General features: G+C 39.6%; 1 protein-coding gene across 1 annotated transcript in view; it reads left to right on the top strand.

The window, feature by feature from the left end:
• LOC120771522 (nuclear pore membrane glycoprotein 210) overlaps positions 1-18509 on the top strand; it is a 122770-nt gene extending 104261 nt beyond the window's left edge. Inside the window, exons 24-25 of the mRNA XM_040099580.1 lie at positions 17431-17541; positions 17685-18509. Of these exons, the coding sequence (XP_039955514.1) occupies positions 17431-17541; positions 17685-17800 (227 nt within the window). The 3' untranslated portion in view covers positions 17801-18509. The remainder of the gene's footprint in view (positions 1-17430; positions 17542-17684) is intronic.
• Positions 18510-18949: the final 440 nt, after the last annotated feature.

Genomic DNA, 18949 nt, shown 5'->3' with positions numbered 1-18949 from the left:
CAAGTGCTGGACATCTCTGTGACATCGTTGTGGCTAATTTTGCGAAAAGATCTTGGCATACATCCTTACAGGATCGTCGTATGTTTGTGAATTAGGTTGAGCAACAACTTGAAAATGATCCGGTAATGAGGCTCATTTCTGTCTGAATGGCTTCGTAGAAAAGCAAAATTTGTGTTATTGGTAAGGTAGCAATCCACATGAGTCACCATTGCATCCTGAAAAAATTACAGTTTGGTGCGGTTTATTGGCCGGGGGGTCATTGAGCCGTACTTCTTCCGTGATAATCAAGACCATTACTCTGAATGGGAATCGTCACCGCTGAATGACAGCGACTTGGACTTGGACAATATGTGGTTCCAGCAGGACGGCGGCACAATCGATTTATTGAAAACGAATTTTGGTGAACGTGTTATCTCACGAAAAGGTCCACTCAATTGGCCGCCTCGGTCGTGCGATTTGACACCGCTTACACCGTACAACAGCTAATCTGTGGGGTGAGAAATTCCAAGTCAGGGTGATGGTACTAGGTTATGGAAAAAACTGACACACACGAACGCCAAACCCTTTGAGGGTTTTACTATACTGACCTAGTCCATCACCCTGACTTGGAATTTCTCACCCCCCAGACAATAATCCCAAAAATGTTCCACAGTGTTATTTACAGCAAGTCTGTGGTCTATGTCAAGAAGCCAGCGACGATTGATGAACATCGTACGAATATCGAACGTGAAATTGCAGCATTATCGGCCGATTTATGCTTGAACACAGTCGAATTTTGGGTTCAGTGTCTGGACTTCTGCAAGCGTGCCCGTGGTGGTCATGCAAAAGAAATCGAGTTTCATTGTTAAAATATATTTGTTGTCCATGAATGAAGAGTGCTTCTTTGTCGTGCAAATTTGGTTTTCCTATTCTTTTCGGGCATCCTAGCCTCGTTCGCTGCCTACTGAGAAATTAACTATTTAATCAGGTATTTTCAACACTTGTATGAAACCTCCAAAATCTTCTCTGCTCTTTAAAAATATGTGTTTTCAAAATGTTTCCGACGTGAAAAGTTCCTTTAGTCACACAGACTTGCGAAATTCTCGAACCTGCAACGCCCTCCTCTATGATAAGTTGTATTCTACTTTCGAGGACTGTATTCATAAATTCCTATAATCCCAAAACTTCAGCTTGACAGCTACAAAGTGAATGTTTTAATTGCATTCTTCATCATACTGCCTTCTCAAAGTGCTGCCGTATAACTATCAGCATTATTACGTAAGCGCTCCAGCTCCCTCATTAGTCACAATAGTATAGACTCGCGCTAATAGTTATCTTCCAAACTATTTATTATCGCTTCTGAATTTGAAAAGAGAAGAGAACACAAAAATCACATACAAATTGTTACATTATTTAATTAATGACCTCTAACGAAAATTGCATCCGCTGTCGCTTCATTAAGAAGACGCTAAGAACTACGACCCACGAAGGCGGCGTCGCTGGGTGGTGTTAACTGCATTACCTGTCCGGTGTAATTTATTGTATTTATTGGACACGTGGCGTGCCCCGGGCTCAACGACGACGAACACAACTAATTCATCTGCTGTTGTTGTTGTTGCTGCGTACAAATTGTTAACGATAAAGCACGAGCGACAGCGACGCTGGATAAACGACTTGACAAACTATGCAAACGTTAGATTTTGTCGCTGTTGTGTGGATTGTATTATAGTTTGTTTGATGATTATAGTATATGGCTATCCTTCGCCTTTCGTGGTGCACTATAATTCCTTACTACTTATGCAACTGAATATTTATTTATATAAACAGTGGGCAGCAAGGGCTTCAAGGACGGCATAATAAAGCTGTCGACTAAATATGAACTGTTACTGCAACTAATGCCGCTACGCTACAACAACAGTAAAGAATTGTTCACTCTTTTTTACACTTACGCAACATATTACATAGGATAAAGTAGTTTTTTCTTGTTTTAACGGCTGTAAGACCCTAAAAGGATCACGGCCACGGAATCGTTGCAAATTTTGCAAAAGTATTTTGGAGAACATATTTTGTCATGGATATACTTGTAAGTGTATGAGTGGTACAAATCATTCAGTGAAGGTCGTGAGCTCATAAAGAACTTGTCTCATGCGAGTCGTCCATACATCTCTGTTAATGATGATTACATCGAAGAAGATAGAACTCAACATCTCTTGTGGATCGGCTCAACTTATTTTCGTTAATGTTATGGGTATGAAGCGTAACAATGCTAGACTCATACCAGAATACCTGAACCTTTTGCAAGTGTTGCCATCAGACAGTGACCAGTTAGTATTCCGACCTTGCTCCTCTAGTCTCTTCTATGGAGTGCTGATAAGAATTTTTTGTACTTCCGATCTACCGGTTTGCACATGATTTTGGAGTTTTGTACCCAGGTAGCTCGTTTCATCGGGTTTTGATTTTTTTCGGATGCTTCCCTCTAAATCGTCATATAGACAATGCATGGGTGTCCCAATGTAGATCTCGTTTTTGGGTCGTAGCCTAACGGGGTTATGTCTAACTCTCGACAGTATATTCGCCAACCAACTCCATCGTTCATTTTCGAGCCATTCGTATTGATGTTTAGAGTCACGCCAGGCATCTTTTTCTATGTTTACTTTGAACCTTCCTTCCCAGTTGAAAAGTGGTGTAGTCGGTGTTCACCAACCGCCATTACCCACCTATGTGGTGTTCTATATGTAAATTCAGTTACAAAACATTTCCAAATAATATTGAAGGCACATGGGTTCACTATTTATATTTTGGATGCGTTCAGTTATGTAGACCCGAATGCTAGGAAGAGTCCAAGTCTCAAATTAAGATATTATATATCAGGTTCGCATTAAGGCTAATTAAAATGTGAAAAATGGCAGTGACACCACTACTGTGGCAAAAGAGTTCATATTTAACAAAACAAATTTACTGAGTGGGTATACATTTTTTAGACTATACCTCCTTGGTATCCTCTCAACGCGCTTTAAAAGTGTCAAAATTGGACAATAACCACGTCTACTTTTCAGAAAAAGTGAGATTGTACCGCTTGAGTTCTTTTGAAATCTTATTTAAGATCAATGAAAATATTGAGACCAAACCTAGTAAATATTGAATCAACTCTGATAAGCCTAAAAACATCCTCTTGAAGGGAGCTGAATTGAGAAGGCGAAACATCCTTCCCCAGGGTTGTGCGCAGGGTTTGGGACCCGCCCCGTAAAAAACACCCCCAATGAATGGAAGAAAACAGCCTCAGATGAGAGACCCCCTTTTGTTGAATTGAATCTAGTACTGCAGAAGCCTCCATCATTAAGGCTATAAAAATATAATCTATAATATATAATCTTCATATAAATTGCAACGAGAACTTAGTTGAATGCGAATTTAGGATTAATATGATCGAAATTGTTCATCATATTCCATCTCTCTAGTTGTCTTTAAACGATTTACCTCGGTCATAAATAGTTAAATAGAGGAGTTCACTTTTCACTTTTATTTGATCTGCGAAAGCATTGAGTCACATCTTGCACTTACTCCCTAGAAAGAACACCAACAATTTTTATGGAAACTCGGCAAATTTTCCAGAATATCGCTCCCGGCTTAAATCCACACAAATTGCGAAAGTTTTTCACACTTCCGCCGGTGCTTAGCACTTCCTTACTTTTGTTGTTGTGTTTGTAATTATCGCCAGCCTAGAAGCCTGTGAGTTTTTGTTTAGCTTCAATTTCCTTGTCGCCGTGCTGTTTGTTTTTATAGCGCCGGTGCTGGGCCAACATCGTAAATATTCACATGGCGTCAAGTGTCACTTTATCTCGATGATTAATTTCCAATTCAATGCTAGACTACCTGGAAGGCGCATTAGCATGAGTGGTAGCAGTGTTGGTGGTGTTGTAGTTGGTGAGGTAGCTCCTCTAAAGACGAATGTCGGTTGCTTGCCTAGCAGTAGTTGCTTTTGTTTATTCTGTTATACATAGTGTAGGGTGTGTGCGACAGACAGGACTCGGTCGCTTGTCCTTCGCCTGCGACTATTACACAGGCGGACAGGGGGCAGCAACGCAGGTGGAAAGTTTTGCGAAATTAAGGTGTGCTAATGAATTTGCCGTAATTTGGTTGGCAGAAGAGCGGAGTGTGTTGTAGTTGTACTTAGACGGTCGTCGCTCGAAATTGCCAAGAAACCACTTACCTATCTGCTGGAGGTGGCTTTAAAAGTTCATTTTCTAGTTGTTGGCACTAATGCATTGAAAATTTGGCTATCTAAGCGCGCAAGTGTGTGTGTGTTTGTGTGCGAGTGTGTGTTTTGTGCAAATTAATTTTTCAAAGTAATGAGATTGTGTTAAAAGCACATTTTAACGCTATAAGTGCAGATTGATTTCACAGTGCAAAGTAAACAAAATAAAGTTGGAGTTTGACGGGAAATCAAAATGCAACTGAACTCAACGGTGAATTTGATAACACGGCGCTATATTATATTACCAAAGTTGTTGTCTCTAAGTAGGGCGCCGAAGTTTGACGGAAGTGGAAAAATATTTTTGGCCCGGTCGCTGGTGTGTTTACACAGTTCGCCAACCCAAAATCTAAATTTAAAAATTTAGGATGTGTTAAGACCAAAGGCGCTCTTAAAAAGTAGCATTTTTATGTTTTCTCTTTTCTTTCGAATCAATTGCAATAATGCAACCTATATCTCTTTTAAAGCTTCGTTTCGTCTTCAAGACAAGACACGTTTCTGCGAGCGGATATGTCAACACGAATGTCGCCAAGGGTGTTATATATGTCGATCTGTCCTTTATGAGTGAATACTTTAGCGAAAAAACAAACATTTTGCAACCTCCAGACTTTAATTACTTTAAGTAATTTAATTGAAGCCAAATTCTCTTGAGCACATAATGAGAGATCTTGATTTATTTAGTGCCATTGTTCTGTTAGCAACTGGCGTGCAGTCTATTCTTAGACCGGGATTCCCTCAGTTGTCTGTAACGAGAGGAATAGACTAGGATACTTAGCAAGCTCACGTTTCTACCCAATACCACAGAATATTATAATCTTTTTGAATTAAACATTCATTCGGTACTTAATGTTGCCGTTCCTTCGAGGGAGGAACGAGATAGTGGTGAGGGGAACAAGGACAGAGCTATAAGTGAATGGCTCCAAACTAGATGATAGAGTGGAACGTGATGTATTTTCAGAAAAATTACATGTTAGAATCGTCTTCCGACTACTAGACAACTGCAGTGTCATGCAAGCGGAGGTCACAGGAATTTACAATAAGAAATATGTATATTTATACGTATATAGCATAGAGATAGCCTGTGCTACTTAGGGTTGGGTAGGCAATTGAGCCTGTAGGAGATATACGACAGCATTGCTTGCTAGAACATGTCGTTTTAATGGACGAAAAGACTCCAGCTTTGAAAGTATTCGACGTGGTACCCGTCGGGGAAAGCAGGGAAGAGGAAGACCTCCACTCCGTTGTAATGACCAGGTGAAGAAGGATCTGGGTACACTTGGAATCTCTAATTGGAGCCAAGCAGCAAAAAGGAAAAGCGATTGGCACGTTCACGAGTTTACAACAGCGGCTATAAAGAATAAAGAAGAAGATACACATAGCCAAGCGGCTTTGAAATCACTAAAGTTTCTTCCATTGAAAAAAGTGAAATAATGCATTGAACTCTTAGCGGATCTATCATTCTATTATAGGATACATTGATGAACTAGCCAGAGCAGGCACTATCCTAAGACTAGACTTTGATAAGGAGGGAATATACATACAAGTATATGTATATGCCCCGGGCAACTAGAAATAGATATTTAATTGGTAAACATGTAATAGACATAGCTTTGTTTTGGTGGAGTTAATACCTAACTTGCTCAACAAGCATGTGGCATGAATGGAATTTTGGCCACATGTGCCGACTAATAAAGTTCAAATGTTATGACATTGGAATTCCGGTAGGAGTGCTAACAGATCCCCGCCTCATTAACCTCTTGAAGATTGATTCTATACGAATTCAGGGCTTCCGGTCAAGAGTTTCTTGGCGATGTCTCTGAAGTTGCACAAAACCTTTTGTATTTATGAACTTCATCAGGTCCAAATAGTGGTTCAGAAAGAACGTAATAGAGTGAATGGGTTTTAGTCCGCGTAGTTGAACAATGAGCGCTCTACTTTGAATAAGCAAACATAAAAAAATAGGTGCGCCGTCTGACACCCACGCTAACTAGAACTCACCAAAGTCATGAATTTAAGCCGTGAACTGTAGGTCCTCTCGGATATATAAAATGCCTTTATAATCACAAGAGCTCAAATATGAGAGACAAAATCAGCAAAGATAAGTATTGATGTTAGAGACTAAGAGGGCACCTATCCTTAAATCCCACCTTCAAAAAAATAGACTCGGCGGAATGCAGGTCATACGCGGAGGATGATGAAATGCTGGAGCATTATCTAAGCGAATGCACAGCTTTCAGCCTATCGTTTTAAGTTATTTTCTTTCCTATGAATAATTTCATATTACAAATATATTTAAAGGGTTCAGACTTCCTGCCGAGAGGCGAGTATGAAATTATTTTTTTTCCTGGAGAACTTCACATAGTATTTCCTGGAGTCCGTAAGTTTTTAATTCAAATATGTTGAAACTGTTCTTCTTCTTTACTGGCGTAGAAACCGCTTACGCAAACTAGGAAATCAGAAAAAAACGAATCTGTATTATCAAACCCTAGTCTTCAGTAAACTTAAAATGATAGTCTGACAGCTCGATTTGATAATGATATCACTGAAGGTATTATTCAACGCCAACTCAATCCAAGTGGATCTACTACTCAATAACCTTCGATCACGTTTAAAATACTACAGTTCATGTGTCCATTTGCTTTAGGATTCATTTATTCGTTTCTTTAATCCAGTTTGTGGTTGATTCTCTTGTTCAACAAGCATGTTTCGGGCACTAGTGCAGTCGGCCAGACATATATTAGAATCTTGCGTCGTCTAGATCCTAATTTGGAATAAAAAATAATAAAGCTCATTAAACTGTGAAGTCTCTGTGAACAATCTTGGCCATAGTCACATCTCATTTACTTTGTTCGCCGGCTTTTTTGATTCCCCACTCCTCGCTATTCCGTACTAAATATTCCGTTCCCTCGCTCGGCGTAGTGTGTTTGTGTGTATGCTTTACATACTTTCAGAATCGCACCGGCATGCTAATTGCCCGAAAATTATGCCAAATTGTGTCAGCAGAAGCATACTTGCAGGCGCTGCAATTTATGTACACAACTGACCTCGCTGCACACGCTGTCACCGCCTAAGTTATCGATTGCAGCTGTTGGCCAATGCAACTTGCACACTTCATCACACATCACATTGGACAATTTTGGGCCGGTACGAACAGGCTCCGAAGCTGGAGCAAGGGCTGGGGCTGGCAAGGAGGCTGCGGCGGTATTTCACAATCAAAATTACCTTACAGCAGAACGATTGTGTGCTTGTGTGTGTATGCTTATATGCGTGTGAGTGACTGTGAATATGTATATACATTTATTTTATTTATGTATGTGTGTATGTATGTATGTACATATTTGCAATGCCACGACATCCGGCGCTTTAAAAAGATTTCAGCTTTCTTCGAGAATTGGGTTAACAACTCGGTGGTGTTCCCATTGTTGGCTGGCTTTCGGTAGATTTCTGGTTTTGTATATGCGTGCGTGTGTGTGTAGATGTGCTTAGCTCATTGTTAGCTTTCCATTTTAATATTTAATGGAGGCATTCAACTGCGGCACTGCAATAATCATGCTCTCACTTCCTAACTGCCAGTGTAGTTTGCCAATTAGATGAATGGATATCATAGTTGTTATTGTTGTTGTTACCATTCATCTATTACTGATTACCTGCTATCAGTATGCTGTTTCAATGATACCTGCAAAACACTCATACACTCGCCTTGATGATACCTCCTCCTACTTGCAACATCATTATTGGGTTGTGGCTTTGTCTCCACACTGCGTGTCACACTCAATTTAGTGTGCACCAACTTCAGAGATAACTGCCTGAGTCGGTATGTTCCTGACTCTCCTGACCACTTTGTCAGTAGATTCAGTCATTTCAACATTCGGTCAACCGGCTTAAGTTTACCGACTAATTCCTTTAGTCTTTTGCTTGTGTTGTGCTTCTGCTCCTGCTTGTTGCTGTTACTGTTACTGCTGTTGTTGTTGCTGCTCCTGTTCCTTTAATTGGCTGGTGGTTGTCGCTGCTAATTTTGCAAAATCTATTTGCGCCGATTTCCGTAGGTGAAGTCATGACAAACTGGGCCCAGGATTTGGTTGTGCGCTGCGCTGCGGAGCGTGGGCCAATCGGCAATCAAGCTGTGTGATCGCTTTTGTATTATTTGCTGCAGAAACTCCCTCACCTCAGCCCAATGAAATGTCACAGGCTATTGTGTTGTAAGATTTCAATGGCGGACATTTAAAACTAAGATATGCGGAAATTGCCAGCAGAGCAGACCATGAAGTGTTGTCTGTGTTGGTTGATCCAGCTCTGTGGTAAATCTATCAAGAAGTAATTATAACAAATTTGATTTCTATTAAAGAGATCTCCGACACAAGTGTTTATTTTAGTTTTTGTGTCACTTTGGCAGAATGGTAGTCTCTCTATATGTGGAACAAAGCTTATTTAAATTTTCTTTTTCGACTTTTGTCCAAAGATAGTTTTTTTTGTACTTGGCCTAAGCTCAATTGTGTGTTGGTGTATCGGTGTTGTTATATTACCTAAATCGCTGAAAGTCTTAATATTAGCTAAAGAGTGCATTTTCAGAACTTTCACGGCTCGAAAATCTTTTCTAAAATGTGGTCTATTTCGAGGTTCGCTACTTTTTTTAAAGAAAAAAACACAGAAACGTCAAATTTAATGCAGATTATCTCTTTTAAATGTTCGCCGAAGCTGACTCGTTCGAGCATTTCGACTGGGAACTGGCGAAAGACACGCGTGATGTTTTACTCCAAGACTTAAATCGAAAGGGGATTGTTCGCATAGATCTTAGACTTTACGTATTCCCAGAGAAGTCTAACGGTGTGATTTTATTTTAGATTTTTTCATTTATTGCTGTTCAGGGATCAGAGGCCTGCCTTTCTATATTTTAAAGTACATTCTGAGTCAAAACTCGGGTTCCAATTAGAATGCTTGTTATATATATTTCCCTCCTAAATACCTTAAGGTGGTATAGGAAATGAGCTTTTGGGATAGTTTGAAGGAAGGGCACCCAAACTATTAGCTATAGTGACTCGCAAGTTCCTAGACATAATTAGTAGCATGATTAATATGCTAACTTAGCGATAAATGCCAGTAAGACGGATATTACAAGAAGCGACAACACCCAATTGTGGAAACCCCGAGGCTCAACGGGGTAGAGTTAACTACCAAGGATCATACTAAGTACCTCGGAGTAGTTTTGTATCTGATATTACGACTTATTAAGTAGTCAAAGTCAAGTTGAAGAGGGAGCGAGACGCATTTGCAGACAAACAAAAAGAGAGGCCGAAATGCGTGACCAAGCTGGCCGACAGGGGTAATGCTCGAAAACTCTGGAGGAAATACTTCTCCTGGCAGTGAAAGCATAACACCAGGAGATGGTGAACTCGATTCCCCAGTCGATGACGATGGAGCGGACATTCCATTGCTGGACCATGAAGAAGTTCGAATAGCAATTACCTGTCTGCAGAACAACATAACAGCGGCGGGCCATGGATTGCCGGCCGAGCTATTCAAATACGCCGGCGAAGAACTGATAAGGAGCATGCATTAGCTTGTTTGTGAAATATGTTCGGACCAAAGCATGCCCAACGATTGGAATTTAAGTGTGCTCTGCCCAATCCATTAAAAGGGAGACCCCACGATTTGCGCCAAATATCGTGGAATAAGTCTCCTAAACATCGTATATAAAGTTCTATCGAGCGTATTCTTCTTCTTAATTGGCCTAGACACCGCTTACGCGATTATAGCCGAGTTAACAACAGCGCGCCAGTCGTTTCTTCTTTTCGCAAGGTGGCGCCAATTGGAGATTCCAAGCCAAGCCAGGTCCTTCTCCACCTGGTCCTTCCAACGGAGTGGAGGTCTTCCTCTTCCTCTGCTTCCCCCGGCGGGTACTGCGTCGAATGCTTTCAGAGCTGGAGTGTTTTCATCCATTCGGACAACATGACCTAGCCAGCGTAGCCGCTGTCTTTTAATTCGCTGAACTATGTCAATATCGTCATATATCTCGTACAGCTCTTCGTTCCATCGAATGCGATATTCGCCGTGGCCAACGCGCAAAGGACCATAAATCTTTCGCAGAACTTTTCTCTCGAAAACTCGCAACGTCGACTCATCAGTTGTTGTCATCAGGACGGGAATTATGAGTGACTTATAGAGTTTGGTTTTTGTTCGTCGAGAGAGGACTTTGCTTCTCAATTGCCTATTGTGTGAAAGATTAAAGGACACCGTAAACAAATTGATTGGACCTCATCAGTGTGGCTTTAGACCTGGCAAATCAACAACCCATGCCCCAAAACTTCCCGTGAAAAGAGAATGGATTTTGACAGCACGAAATGAAGCTGCCTTTGTACCGCGATGTCTGAATTCGGTATCCCCGCAAAACTCATATGGCTGTGTTAACCAACGTTGAGCAACACCAAAAGCTCCGGCAGGATCGGGAAGCAACTCTCCGCGACGTTCAGTACCAAACCAGGTTTCAGACAAGGCGACTACCTATCGTGTGACTTCTTCAATCTATTGTTGTAGAATGTAATATTCTATAAGTCAAATTAATGTGCGGAACCAGAACCATTGCTCCAAGCATTCCTGTGTTATCGTAGCAATTTTCAGCTATGAAGCTAAGGTCTTCAGCCTCAGTCACAAAATGAGGACACCAGGGACGAACTTGTGTATAAGAAAAAAATTCTTGCTTTGTTAGACACCTTAACTGCCTTCTTTACCAGAAGCTTAACTGACGGAATTATTTTAATACGAAGGCAGCCATGCTTTTGGCGAATGCAACAGCCATTAGTCGCGCCCTAAATAACTTCTATCTCTTTAGCCTTGGCTCCTCGCATAATAAACTGTTTACAACTATTCGTTATAGATACTGAAAATTACTCAAAATTGCACTTAATTAAACTAATTCCACTCAAAAGCGGGAAAGCCTACGAAACAGTCAGCTAAAAGACAAAAAGAAGTCAGCGCTTTCGCATTTGCTCAACTGCGGTGAGCCAACGTTTTTAAATAAACTATTTTATCTATTGCGTTTTTGAATTTTCTGATTTTTTTTAAGTTGTTTTTACTGCTTGCACACTTTGAAACTATCTAGCGCTCGCTATCTGTGCGCGCGTATTTATTTTGCCCACGCTTTGTCTACCTTGAAAGCCTAATTTGCGCTAAAATTGACCTAAAAAGTAACTTGAGTAAATTGAAATAGGAATTTTACTGTCACATTCCACTTGATGGCGCTGCACTTTTGCACTCTACTGTTTGTTGCTGAAGTTAAATTTGTGCAACTCGTGTAAGCGCGCTGAATTCAAGTTTTTGAACTGCAAAAAAAAGTGTAAAAAAAGGAAAAAATAGTAAATATAAATATATACCGTTATTTGCTGTAGAACAGCCGAGCGCGCGCATAGCTGCGTATTAGAGCGTGTTTAAGTTCAGCTGAGCTCGGCGCGGCGCAGTAAAACGGCAACAAGTGCGGTGCACGCCCAGCTGCCTACTAAAACCTATTGCTTGCCGCCACCGTTTGCGCGCCTCCCCGCTTGCTCGGCGCGTTGCCTGGCGCTGACTTCTGCCGCTTTGAAGGCACGCGCTGGCAGTCGAACACATTGTCAAGCAACGCATAAAACCACAGCAGCAACTCTGCGCTAAATGAATTGGCTTTCAGTGTGTGTGTGTATGTTTAAAATTTCTTATTTATTGTTTTTGTAGTTGCCAAATTGCTACATCCCTTTGTTGTGTGCTGCGTTTTATGTAAATTTTTCCTTTGAAATTCTTTCGCCGCTGACTTTGGCTGTCCAATGTCCCGTGTTGCTGCTGAGTTTTCCGCTATTTTTCTTTTTTGTTGTTTTAGCTGCTCCACTCATGCCACTTAATCTTCTCTCTGCCGGCTTGCGCGCACTTTCATTGCCTTAATTATAAAAAAATTAACCTAATTACTTTTTTCTCGCATACTTTCTGGGTCACAGGCACGCCGAAACGCGCTACACTCACCCTTATAAGCTCTGGCACGTACATACACATACACGTGCATAGGCACTTACTTACACATCCGCGCAGTCAAACTGCTGCTCACCTTCTGCGCTTTTCCATTCTGGCACTCGTAAGCGCCTTCTATTGTGCCCGTAGTGGCCTGGAGCCTGACCTGACCCTCGCAACGGAAGCTGCTATGACAACAATACGAGGCGCTTCCGTTGTCGCCTGCCTTGCAGCCAGCATGTGGCAGCGTCGTTAGCATGGCAGAAGAATTCGGAAAGTATTTCTCTGCGCTGCCTTTGGTCTTGTTGCTTTTTGTAATTTTTTTTGCTTCTCTGCTTTCCGACAACTGCCAAAAATGCTTGCAATGTTTTCATAATTACTTCAACCCTTTTTGCGTAGCTTTAATGTACGCGTGAATAGTTTGCGTCAGCAGTATGTCTCCGCTTTGCTGACCTTAGAGCAGGCAGTTTCGATTATCTTTTTACTTTACAATCGATTTTAGACTGCTTTGCTCGCGTTTATCGGGGTTCAAAATATCGCCAATTGGATTTATGTTTAGAAGAAAGGTCTCGTATAAACCAGCCGGTACTATAGCTCTGTATTTTTAGATCAAAATTGATATCCGAAATGGGTAGCTACTGCATTTGCTGGATCCACAACACACTCTTATCTGTATTTCCGACGTAAGATTCACATTTGACCAAACTGTGCGCTCAAAGCTAGTCAAAGAGTATCTGTCCTTACCAGAACTGGCATCAAACTACTTCATTATCAGCCTTTTGTGGGTGTCTGGTCAAAGCGAAATCGCTGGCAAAAACAAAGTCGATGAACTAGCCAAAGAGGGTACCCTGATTCCGCTCACACTGGAATGGGAGAAGAACTTACGATTCAACCGATCAAAACGAATCCTTAAATAAGTTAAAAAAGTCTTTAGTTACTCTAAGTCTTGAAACTGTTGATAAGGTGAAATACCTCGAGGGATTCTCCTTAAAAGAAAATTTTCCCAGAGGCCAAACACTGAAGAGAGTGAAAGGAAAGCTGGATGAGCTATAGATATAAAGTGGGGACTATCACCAAAAGGTGTTTTAGCTCTACGAAACCGTAATCGTCCTAAGGCTCAGGTATGCTGGGCTTGTGAAGGAGTTCGAACGAAGATGCGCCGAAATTCACTCCAATTTCCTGAATATTTGGATCACTGAAGCAACTCGTGACGGCTTTTATCTGCTCACAGACGCTGAAGAAGAGGCGCAGTAAACTTTTTCACGGTTGGGTCGAAGTTATAAGGGAAGCTTGAAGGGGGTGTTACTGTAAAAAGCTCTTCAAAAATCTTAGCCCTCCTGACCGCTTTAGTGTTTTCAGTCCTTAGCAGGTCCTGGTCGATGACCCGCCCCTGTGTGACTGCATGAATACAGGATATCTACCGAACTACTCTTACTGGACACTCATGCGGTAAGGCCAAAAATCTTGACGGACGCAAATTGTTAAAGTTGTATGGAGCAGGGTGAGATAGAAACTTACTTCCAGACATTTCCCCCTACATTGTCCAACCTTGACATGACTTAGGATGAAACTTTGGGCCGTCTCAAATAATGTGTCAATTTGTTTATAGGACGGACGATTTGTATATAAAACGGGACCGGCGTTCTAAGCTGTGCAAATGAGAGCCGTGTTAGGATGAGCCTCATAATCTAACCTAATCTAACGCACGTTAGACTTATTAATCGGCGCTATTCAGAGGTCATGCTTCCATCTGATTGCAGCCTCAAAGCGATATGTCGATTTGGTCTTATGGTTTTATAGCTTTAGGTACCACAACGGACCGGCGTGCTAGGCTGTTCAAGTGAGATCCTTGTTAGGTTGGACGTCATAATCTAACTTTACTTACGTCCTATTTGATTGCAGTTTATTGATATGATATATAAAAATAATACTGAATCGATTGACTTAAATTTAACTGATTTCATGTCTATTTCTGTTGTTGACAGCCTTTGACAGGCAATGGTCTTTTCTTCCAGATAAACAGAGGATAGCATTGCTTTTCCATTTGTTTTTTAAATTTTTTACTCTTGGCGACGTCAATAAAAGCTTAAGAAATACAAAGCCGGCGAGACCTAGTCATACTTGTCTTTCTTAGTGGTTTTGGCAGAACAGCTCTACTGCTAATAAAATGGCTGTTGCGTTACTTCTAATCGTTGACATCGATGTTAAACTGACTTTTCGATAAGTTCTACAGATTTTCGTTATGGCTGGTATTATTATTTCAATTATTTAAATCAAAATATAGTTTCTCCCTGTTTTAAAACGAAGATCCCTCAAAATATTTAATTTCTTCTTGAATTTAATACGTCTATGTTTGGTATTTCATTATCCTTTATTCTTCTGATTCAATTTCCCAGTAAAGTTTGTGTTGCGCATGTTTTGATTTTTTTTTGTAATTATGCTCATAATTGCTCTTAAACATATTTTAGAAATGAGCTTTTGCTTATTTGATTTTCATTTTCTCTGCTCTTTCATTTCACCCGTTTTCTGTGTTGGCTATAAATTTGTGTGACACTCGGGAAAAGTTTTTTCCCCTGATTTTGGCTTCTATGGCCATCTCCATGTCATTCACATCCGGGGCTGAAGAAGTTAAGAAAGTTTCCTGATTAATTTACCAAAATTTCTGCAAATTAATTTACATATAGACGCTGATTATTTTTTATGGCACTTTTAAGCCGTTGAGAGCATGGAAAAAATCGCTAATAAATAAGGCAATAAAATATGAGTTTGACGGGGGTTGAGCGCTTAATTTTCGTAGCGCCAAAATGTTTAAACTGCTTGCCATTAAGGGCTGCCTCTTTGGCAAACTTCTGCGCTGAATTGAAAAGAATTTTGAAAAGTTTTTATGTTGTAATAAATTTAATTTTTATGGAGGTCGGTCACCATATGAATTGTAAATTTGAAAAAGAAAAAAACCGAGAACACTGAACAATTAAAGCTCGTTGAAGTTTTCTGGAGTTAATTTAAATTTTTAGATTTTTAAAAGCACTCATGTATTGTAGTTACTGAAATAAAAGCATAATTTTTCCTAACTTTGTGAACTTTTGTAAGGGTAACATGTATTAAGTTTGACACGAAATTTGTAACACTCACAGAAGGAAAAGTTGGAGACCCTATAAAATATGATGAGTCGATTTAGACATGCCCTTCTATCTATATAGTGAACGCGAACTAGTCCCTCAGTTTTTAATTTATCGATTTTGCTCACCTCCTTCTCTTCAAGAAGCTATTCGTTTGTCGGAACCCGATACACTATATCTTATAGCTGGCTTACAAACTAAACGATCAAAAACATGCTCTAGTATAAAAAAATATTTATGTTTGACAAGATATCTTCATGCATTATTACCCAAGACAAATATTTAATCTTCAAAAAAATTGTTCAGATCGGACTAGTCTAAATTATAGCTGGTTTCCCAGCTGATTGCTCAGAATCATCCGATGTGTGGATAATCGGAAGAGTGGTCCCATTACTGAAACTCGGAAAACCTGCTAACATCTTATCGCCCGATAACTCTCCTTTCTCCAGTTGTGAAGACACTTGAGGCCTTGCTACTCGCGACTTTCACTCAGGGTTAGGTCACTTGTCTCCCCGTTGCTGTTTGATTTCTACATTTCGAAACTCCCTAAACTACCAGAGAAAATTTTTATCAACTCGTACACTGATGTCATTGGAATCGATGACATGTGTTCAAAAGTAAACGGCTTTCTCTGCGACCTTTCTCGCTTACTCCCTGCGCGGAGCTTAACACTCTCCTCCACTAAACCCTAAGGTAACTCATGATATCTCCGATCGAACAACTCCTCTCCAGGCAGTTTCTGCTGCTAACTACGTCGACGACTAACAATACGCCGACCAGATTGAGGCCAGACCAGATGATGCAACTAACTTCAAACATCACTGATCGCCATTTACAGTGGAGACATATATACCAACACTCATTGCAGACGTCGAACTCGAGTTCTGGATACTTTAACAGGTTATTATTACTTATCCAGAATCGACACCGTCGTACCAAATATATGTCCAGCATGCAAAGATGCCCTGCATGACTCTAACCATTAACCCCAAGCATGCCCAGCTAACCCTATGGTCCGACCCCGTCGAAACAACACATTTTCTGGACCTGCGTTGGATAACCTCGATGACAACTTTTCTGAACCTTACCACCCTAACAGGGACCAGTTAACCATTACAATAACAACAACAACATTGGTAAAAATCAGAACAACGACCTTTTAATACCCTTTTGAAATGTATCTGTGAAGTATATAACGGCGAAGTATTGCAAAATAATCGAGACTAATAGCACCAAACTTTATCTAATTGTTATCTGAGATGGGTATTTAGTGGATAAGGGTGCAGTCCGAAATTATTTTCGCCCTTTGGTCTTCAGCTCTGTATTCGATAAAATTGGTTGAGATCTACTGAAATGTCGTACATATTCCTAAAATTCGTGTTGTATTTTGATAATTTTCAAAGATAGCTGCATTGTTTCGGCTTCGGATACTTCAAGATCTGATCCAGCATTTGCCAGTCCACCTGATATTTCGATTAATCTGGTTACCAGCCTAGAGAGGCAGAGTTTCTTTGCTCGGTAACCGAGTTTAGTAGCATCGTAGCATCTTTGAAAGTATTTTGAATTTGTGGTTGTTAATGGATTCAGCGTTGCTTGTAATTTATCCGCTAGGTAGATGAATGAGGAAGCGAAAAAATGCAGAAATGTATCGCCCTTAACTTTTGCTTCGCCTGTAGTTGGAAGCGATTTTTGACTTTTCTCTGATACCAGTTGGAGAGAGAAGTCAGCTCAAAGCCTTTACAGAAACTCAACTCTAGCGGAATATATTTCTACCTATTGGTGACAGCTTTTCAAAATTCCATATCGCTTTGTTGGATGCAATAATCTATCTTTTTCAATCTGAATGCAGCAGTAGTCAGTTGGTTAGCGATATATGGTAAGAGAAAAGAAAGAGTGGCGAATCGAATAACAAACGGATATATACCGAATAGCTTTGTTGTTACTTTAATATATAATTTTGATAAAAAAAAAAACGCTCAATAATAGTGTGAAGTACCGAATTCATACTATGTACTCGTATATTAATTTTCTTTTATTAATTTTTTTTTTCACAAAAACAAAACAAAACGAAAAAAGATATCACTAACCAAACTTTCTCTCTCTTCTCAATAGTTTTCTCCACCTCCATGAAGAATAAGTCGCGGAATACGAGCACACCAACCACACCAGCTTCGCAGGGCAGTCCGACGACTCAAATGTATCCTAATCTGTCACCCTATTATGGTAAGTGCATGCATTTCAATTGCAAACTTGTTTCGCAAACGAGTCAAGTAAATATATTATATGACATTTATATGTAGTAGTGCATTTCTTACACTTACACACACACATACACACAGTAATGTATTCGAACATCTTCATTGCAGGTCAACGGCGGAGCCCCAACAGTTCGAACGGTTTATCGTCCGGAATTGATACACAAGTTTATGGCGATTCGATATTGATGTCACCGCAGCAGCGTGTAAATCGCCGTTATTTATAAGCGCAACGCATTTAATTTATGTTTTTCTGTTTTTTTGTTTTACCCATGCTGTTTCTGTGCCCTCATTGTACTCGTTTTTTTATGTTACGTGCTTCAGTTTTTGTTTTTGTTTCTTTTTTTTTATTTGTTCATGGAGGTTATAGTTTTAGTTTCTTTCAAATTCAAAACACGTGTCATTTTTGAATTATGATTTTTATGTTTAATCTTGCACTTTCCCTTTTGCTTTGTGCTTTCTAATAAGTTTCATCCAGTGAAAGCTCCTGTGGATGTTCGCTTTAATACGCGGGCATGTCTAATAAGTGATCTTTATTTTTCGGAACACAAGTTTTTTTATAGAATATAAACGCCCTCATATGGACTTTTTGAAAAGAACGGACCCTGATACTCGGACTGTTTTCTTGATGAACAAAAAAGCTCCCATATGTGAAGGCAAAGTTAAAAAATTGACATTTTCTCATTCTGTTTTTATGAATAATGTGTTATATTAATTTGGAATTATTGTCCATTTTTTAATTTTTATTTTAATTTTCCGTTTTGTTGCATTCTCATAAAAAGACAAAAGTGTACTGATGATCAATATCCTTTTATGGGAGCCTTCACTGTAAAACTTGTTTTCATTACCAAGTTATATATCGTCATATAAAATGCAAAACATCATTTCTTCAAAAAATCGAAATTGAGCATGAAATTTTCAGCTTCCGCTGTCAGATATAACCAATATATGTATATATATATAACCATTTTATAACCAAAACTGAAATTTTGTTTGAATATGAGTGGTTTCTATTACATCGGTTTTCTTCGCCTATCAAATTATGAAAAGTGATTTTACTTTATTTTGCATTTTAGGTGACGATGTGTAGTTCAGTTTTGTGTCTATTTTTTATATTTAATAGGATTCGAAAATAGTTTTATGATATTTGCGTTATTTTTTTAAATTGTTCCAAGTGAAGACTTTTTGTACTGCCAATAAAAAATGACTAACAATAAAGCATTTTCCTAAATTATAACATAACACACTATCATTAACTTCATTCCTTAAATAAAAAAAAAAATATATATATATTTCACGAAAAGCTCACATAACCTATAATTTTTCAAGAACAGTTTACCACAATAAAAAAGAAACAAAAAAGGTTGAAAAATTTA

The sequence above is a fragment of the Bactrocera tryoni genome, chromosome 3 (assembly GCF_016617805.1).
Source record: "Bactrocera tryoni isolate S06 chromosome 3, CSIRO_BtryS06_freeze2, whole genome shotgun sequence".
NCBI classification, from domain to species: Eukaryota; Metazoa; Arthropoda; class Insecta; order Diptera; family Tephritidae; genus Bactrocera; species Bactrocera tryoni.
Note: the sequence above shows the minus strand (reverse complement) of the source record. Positions and strands in the feature narration are given on the sequence as shown.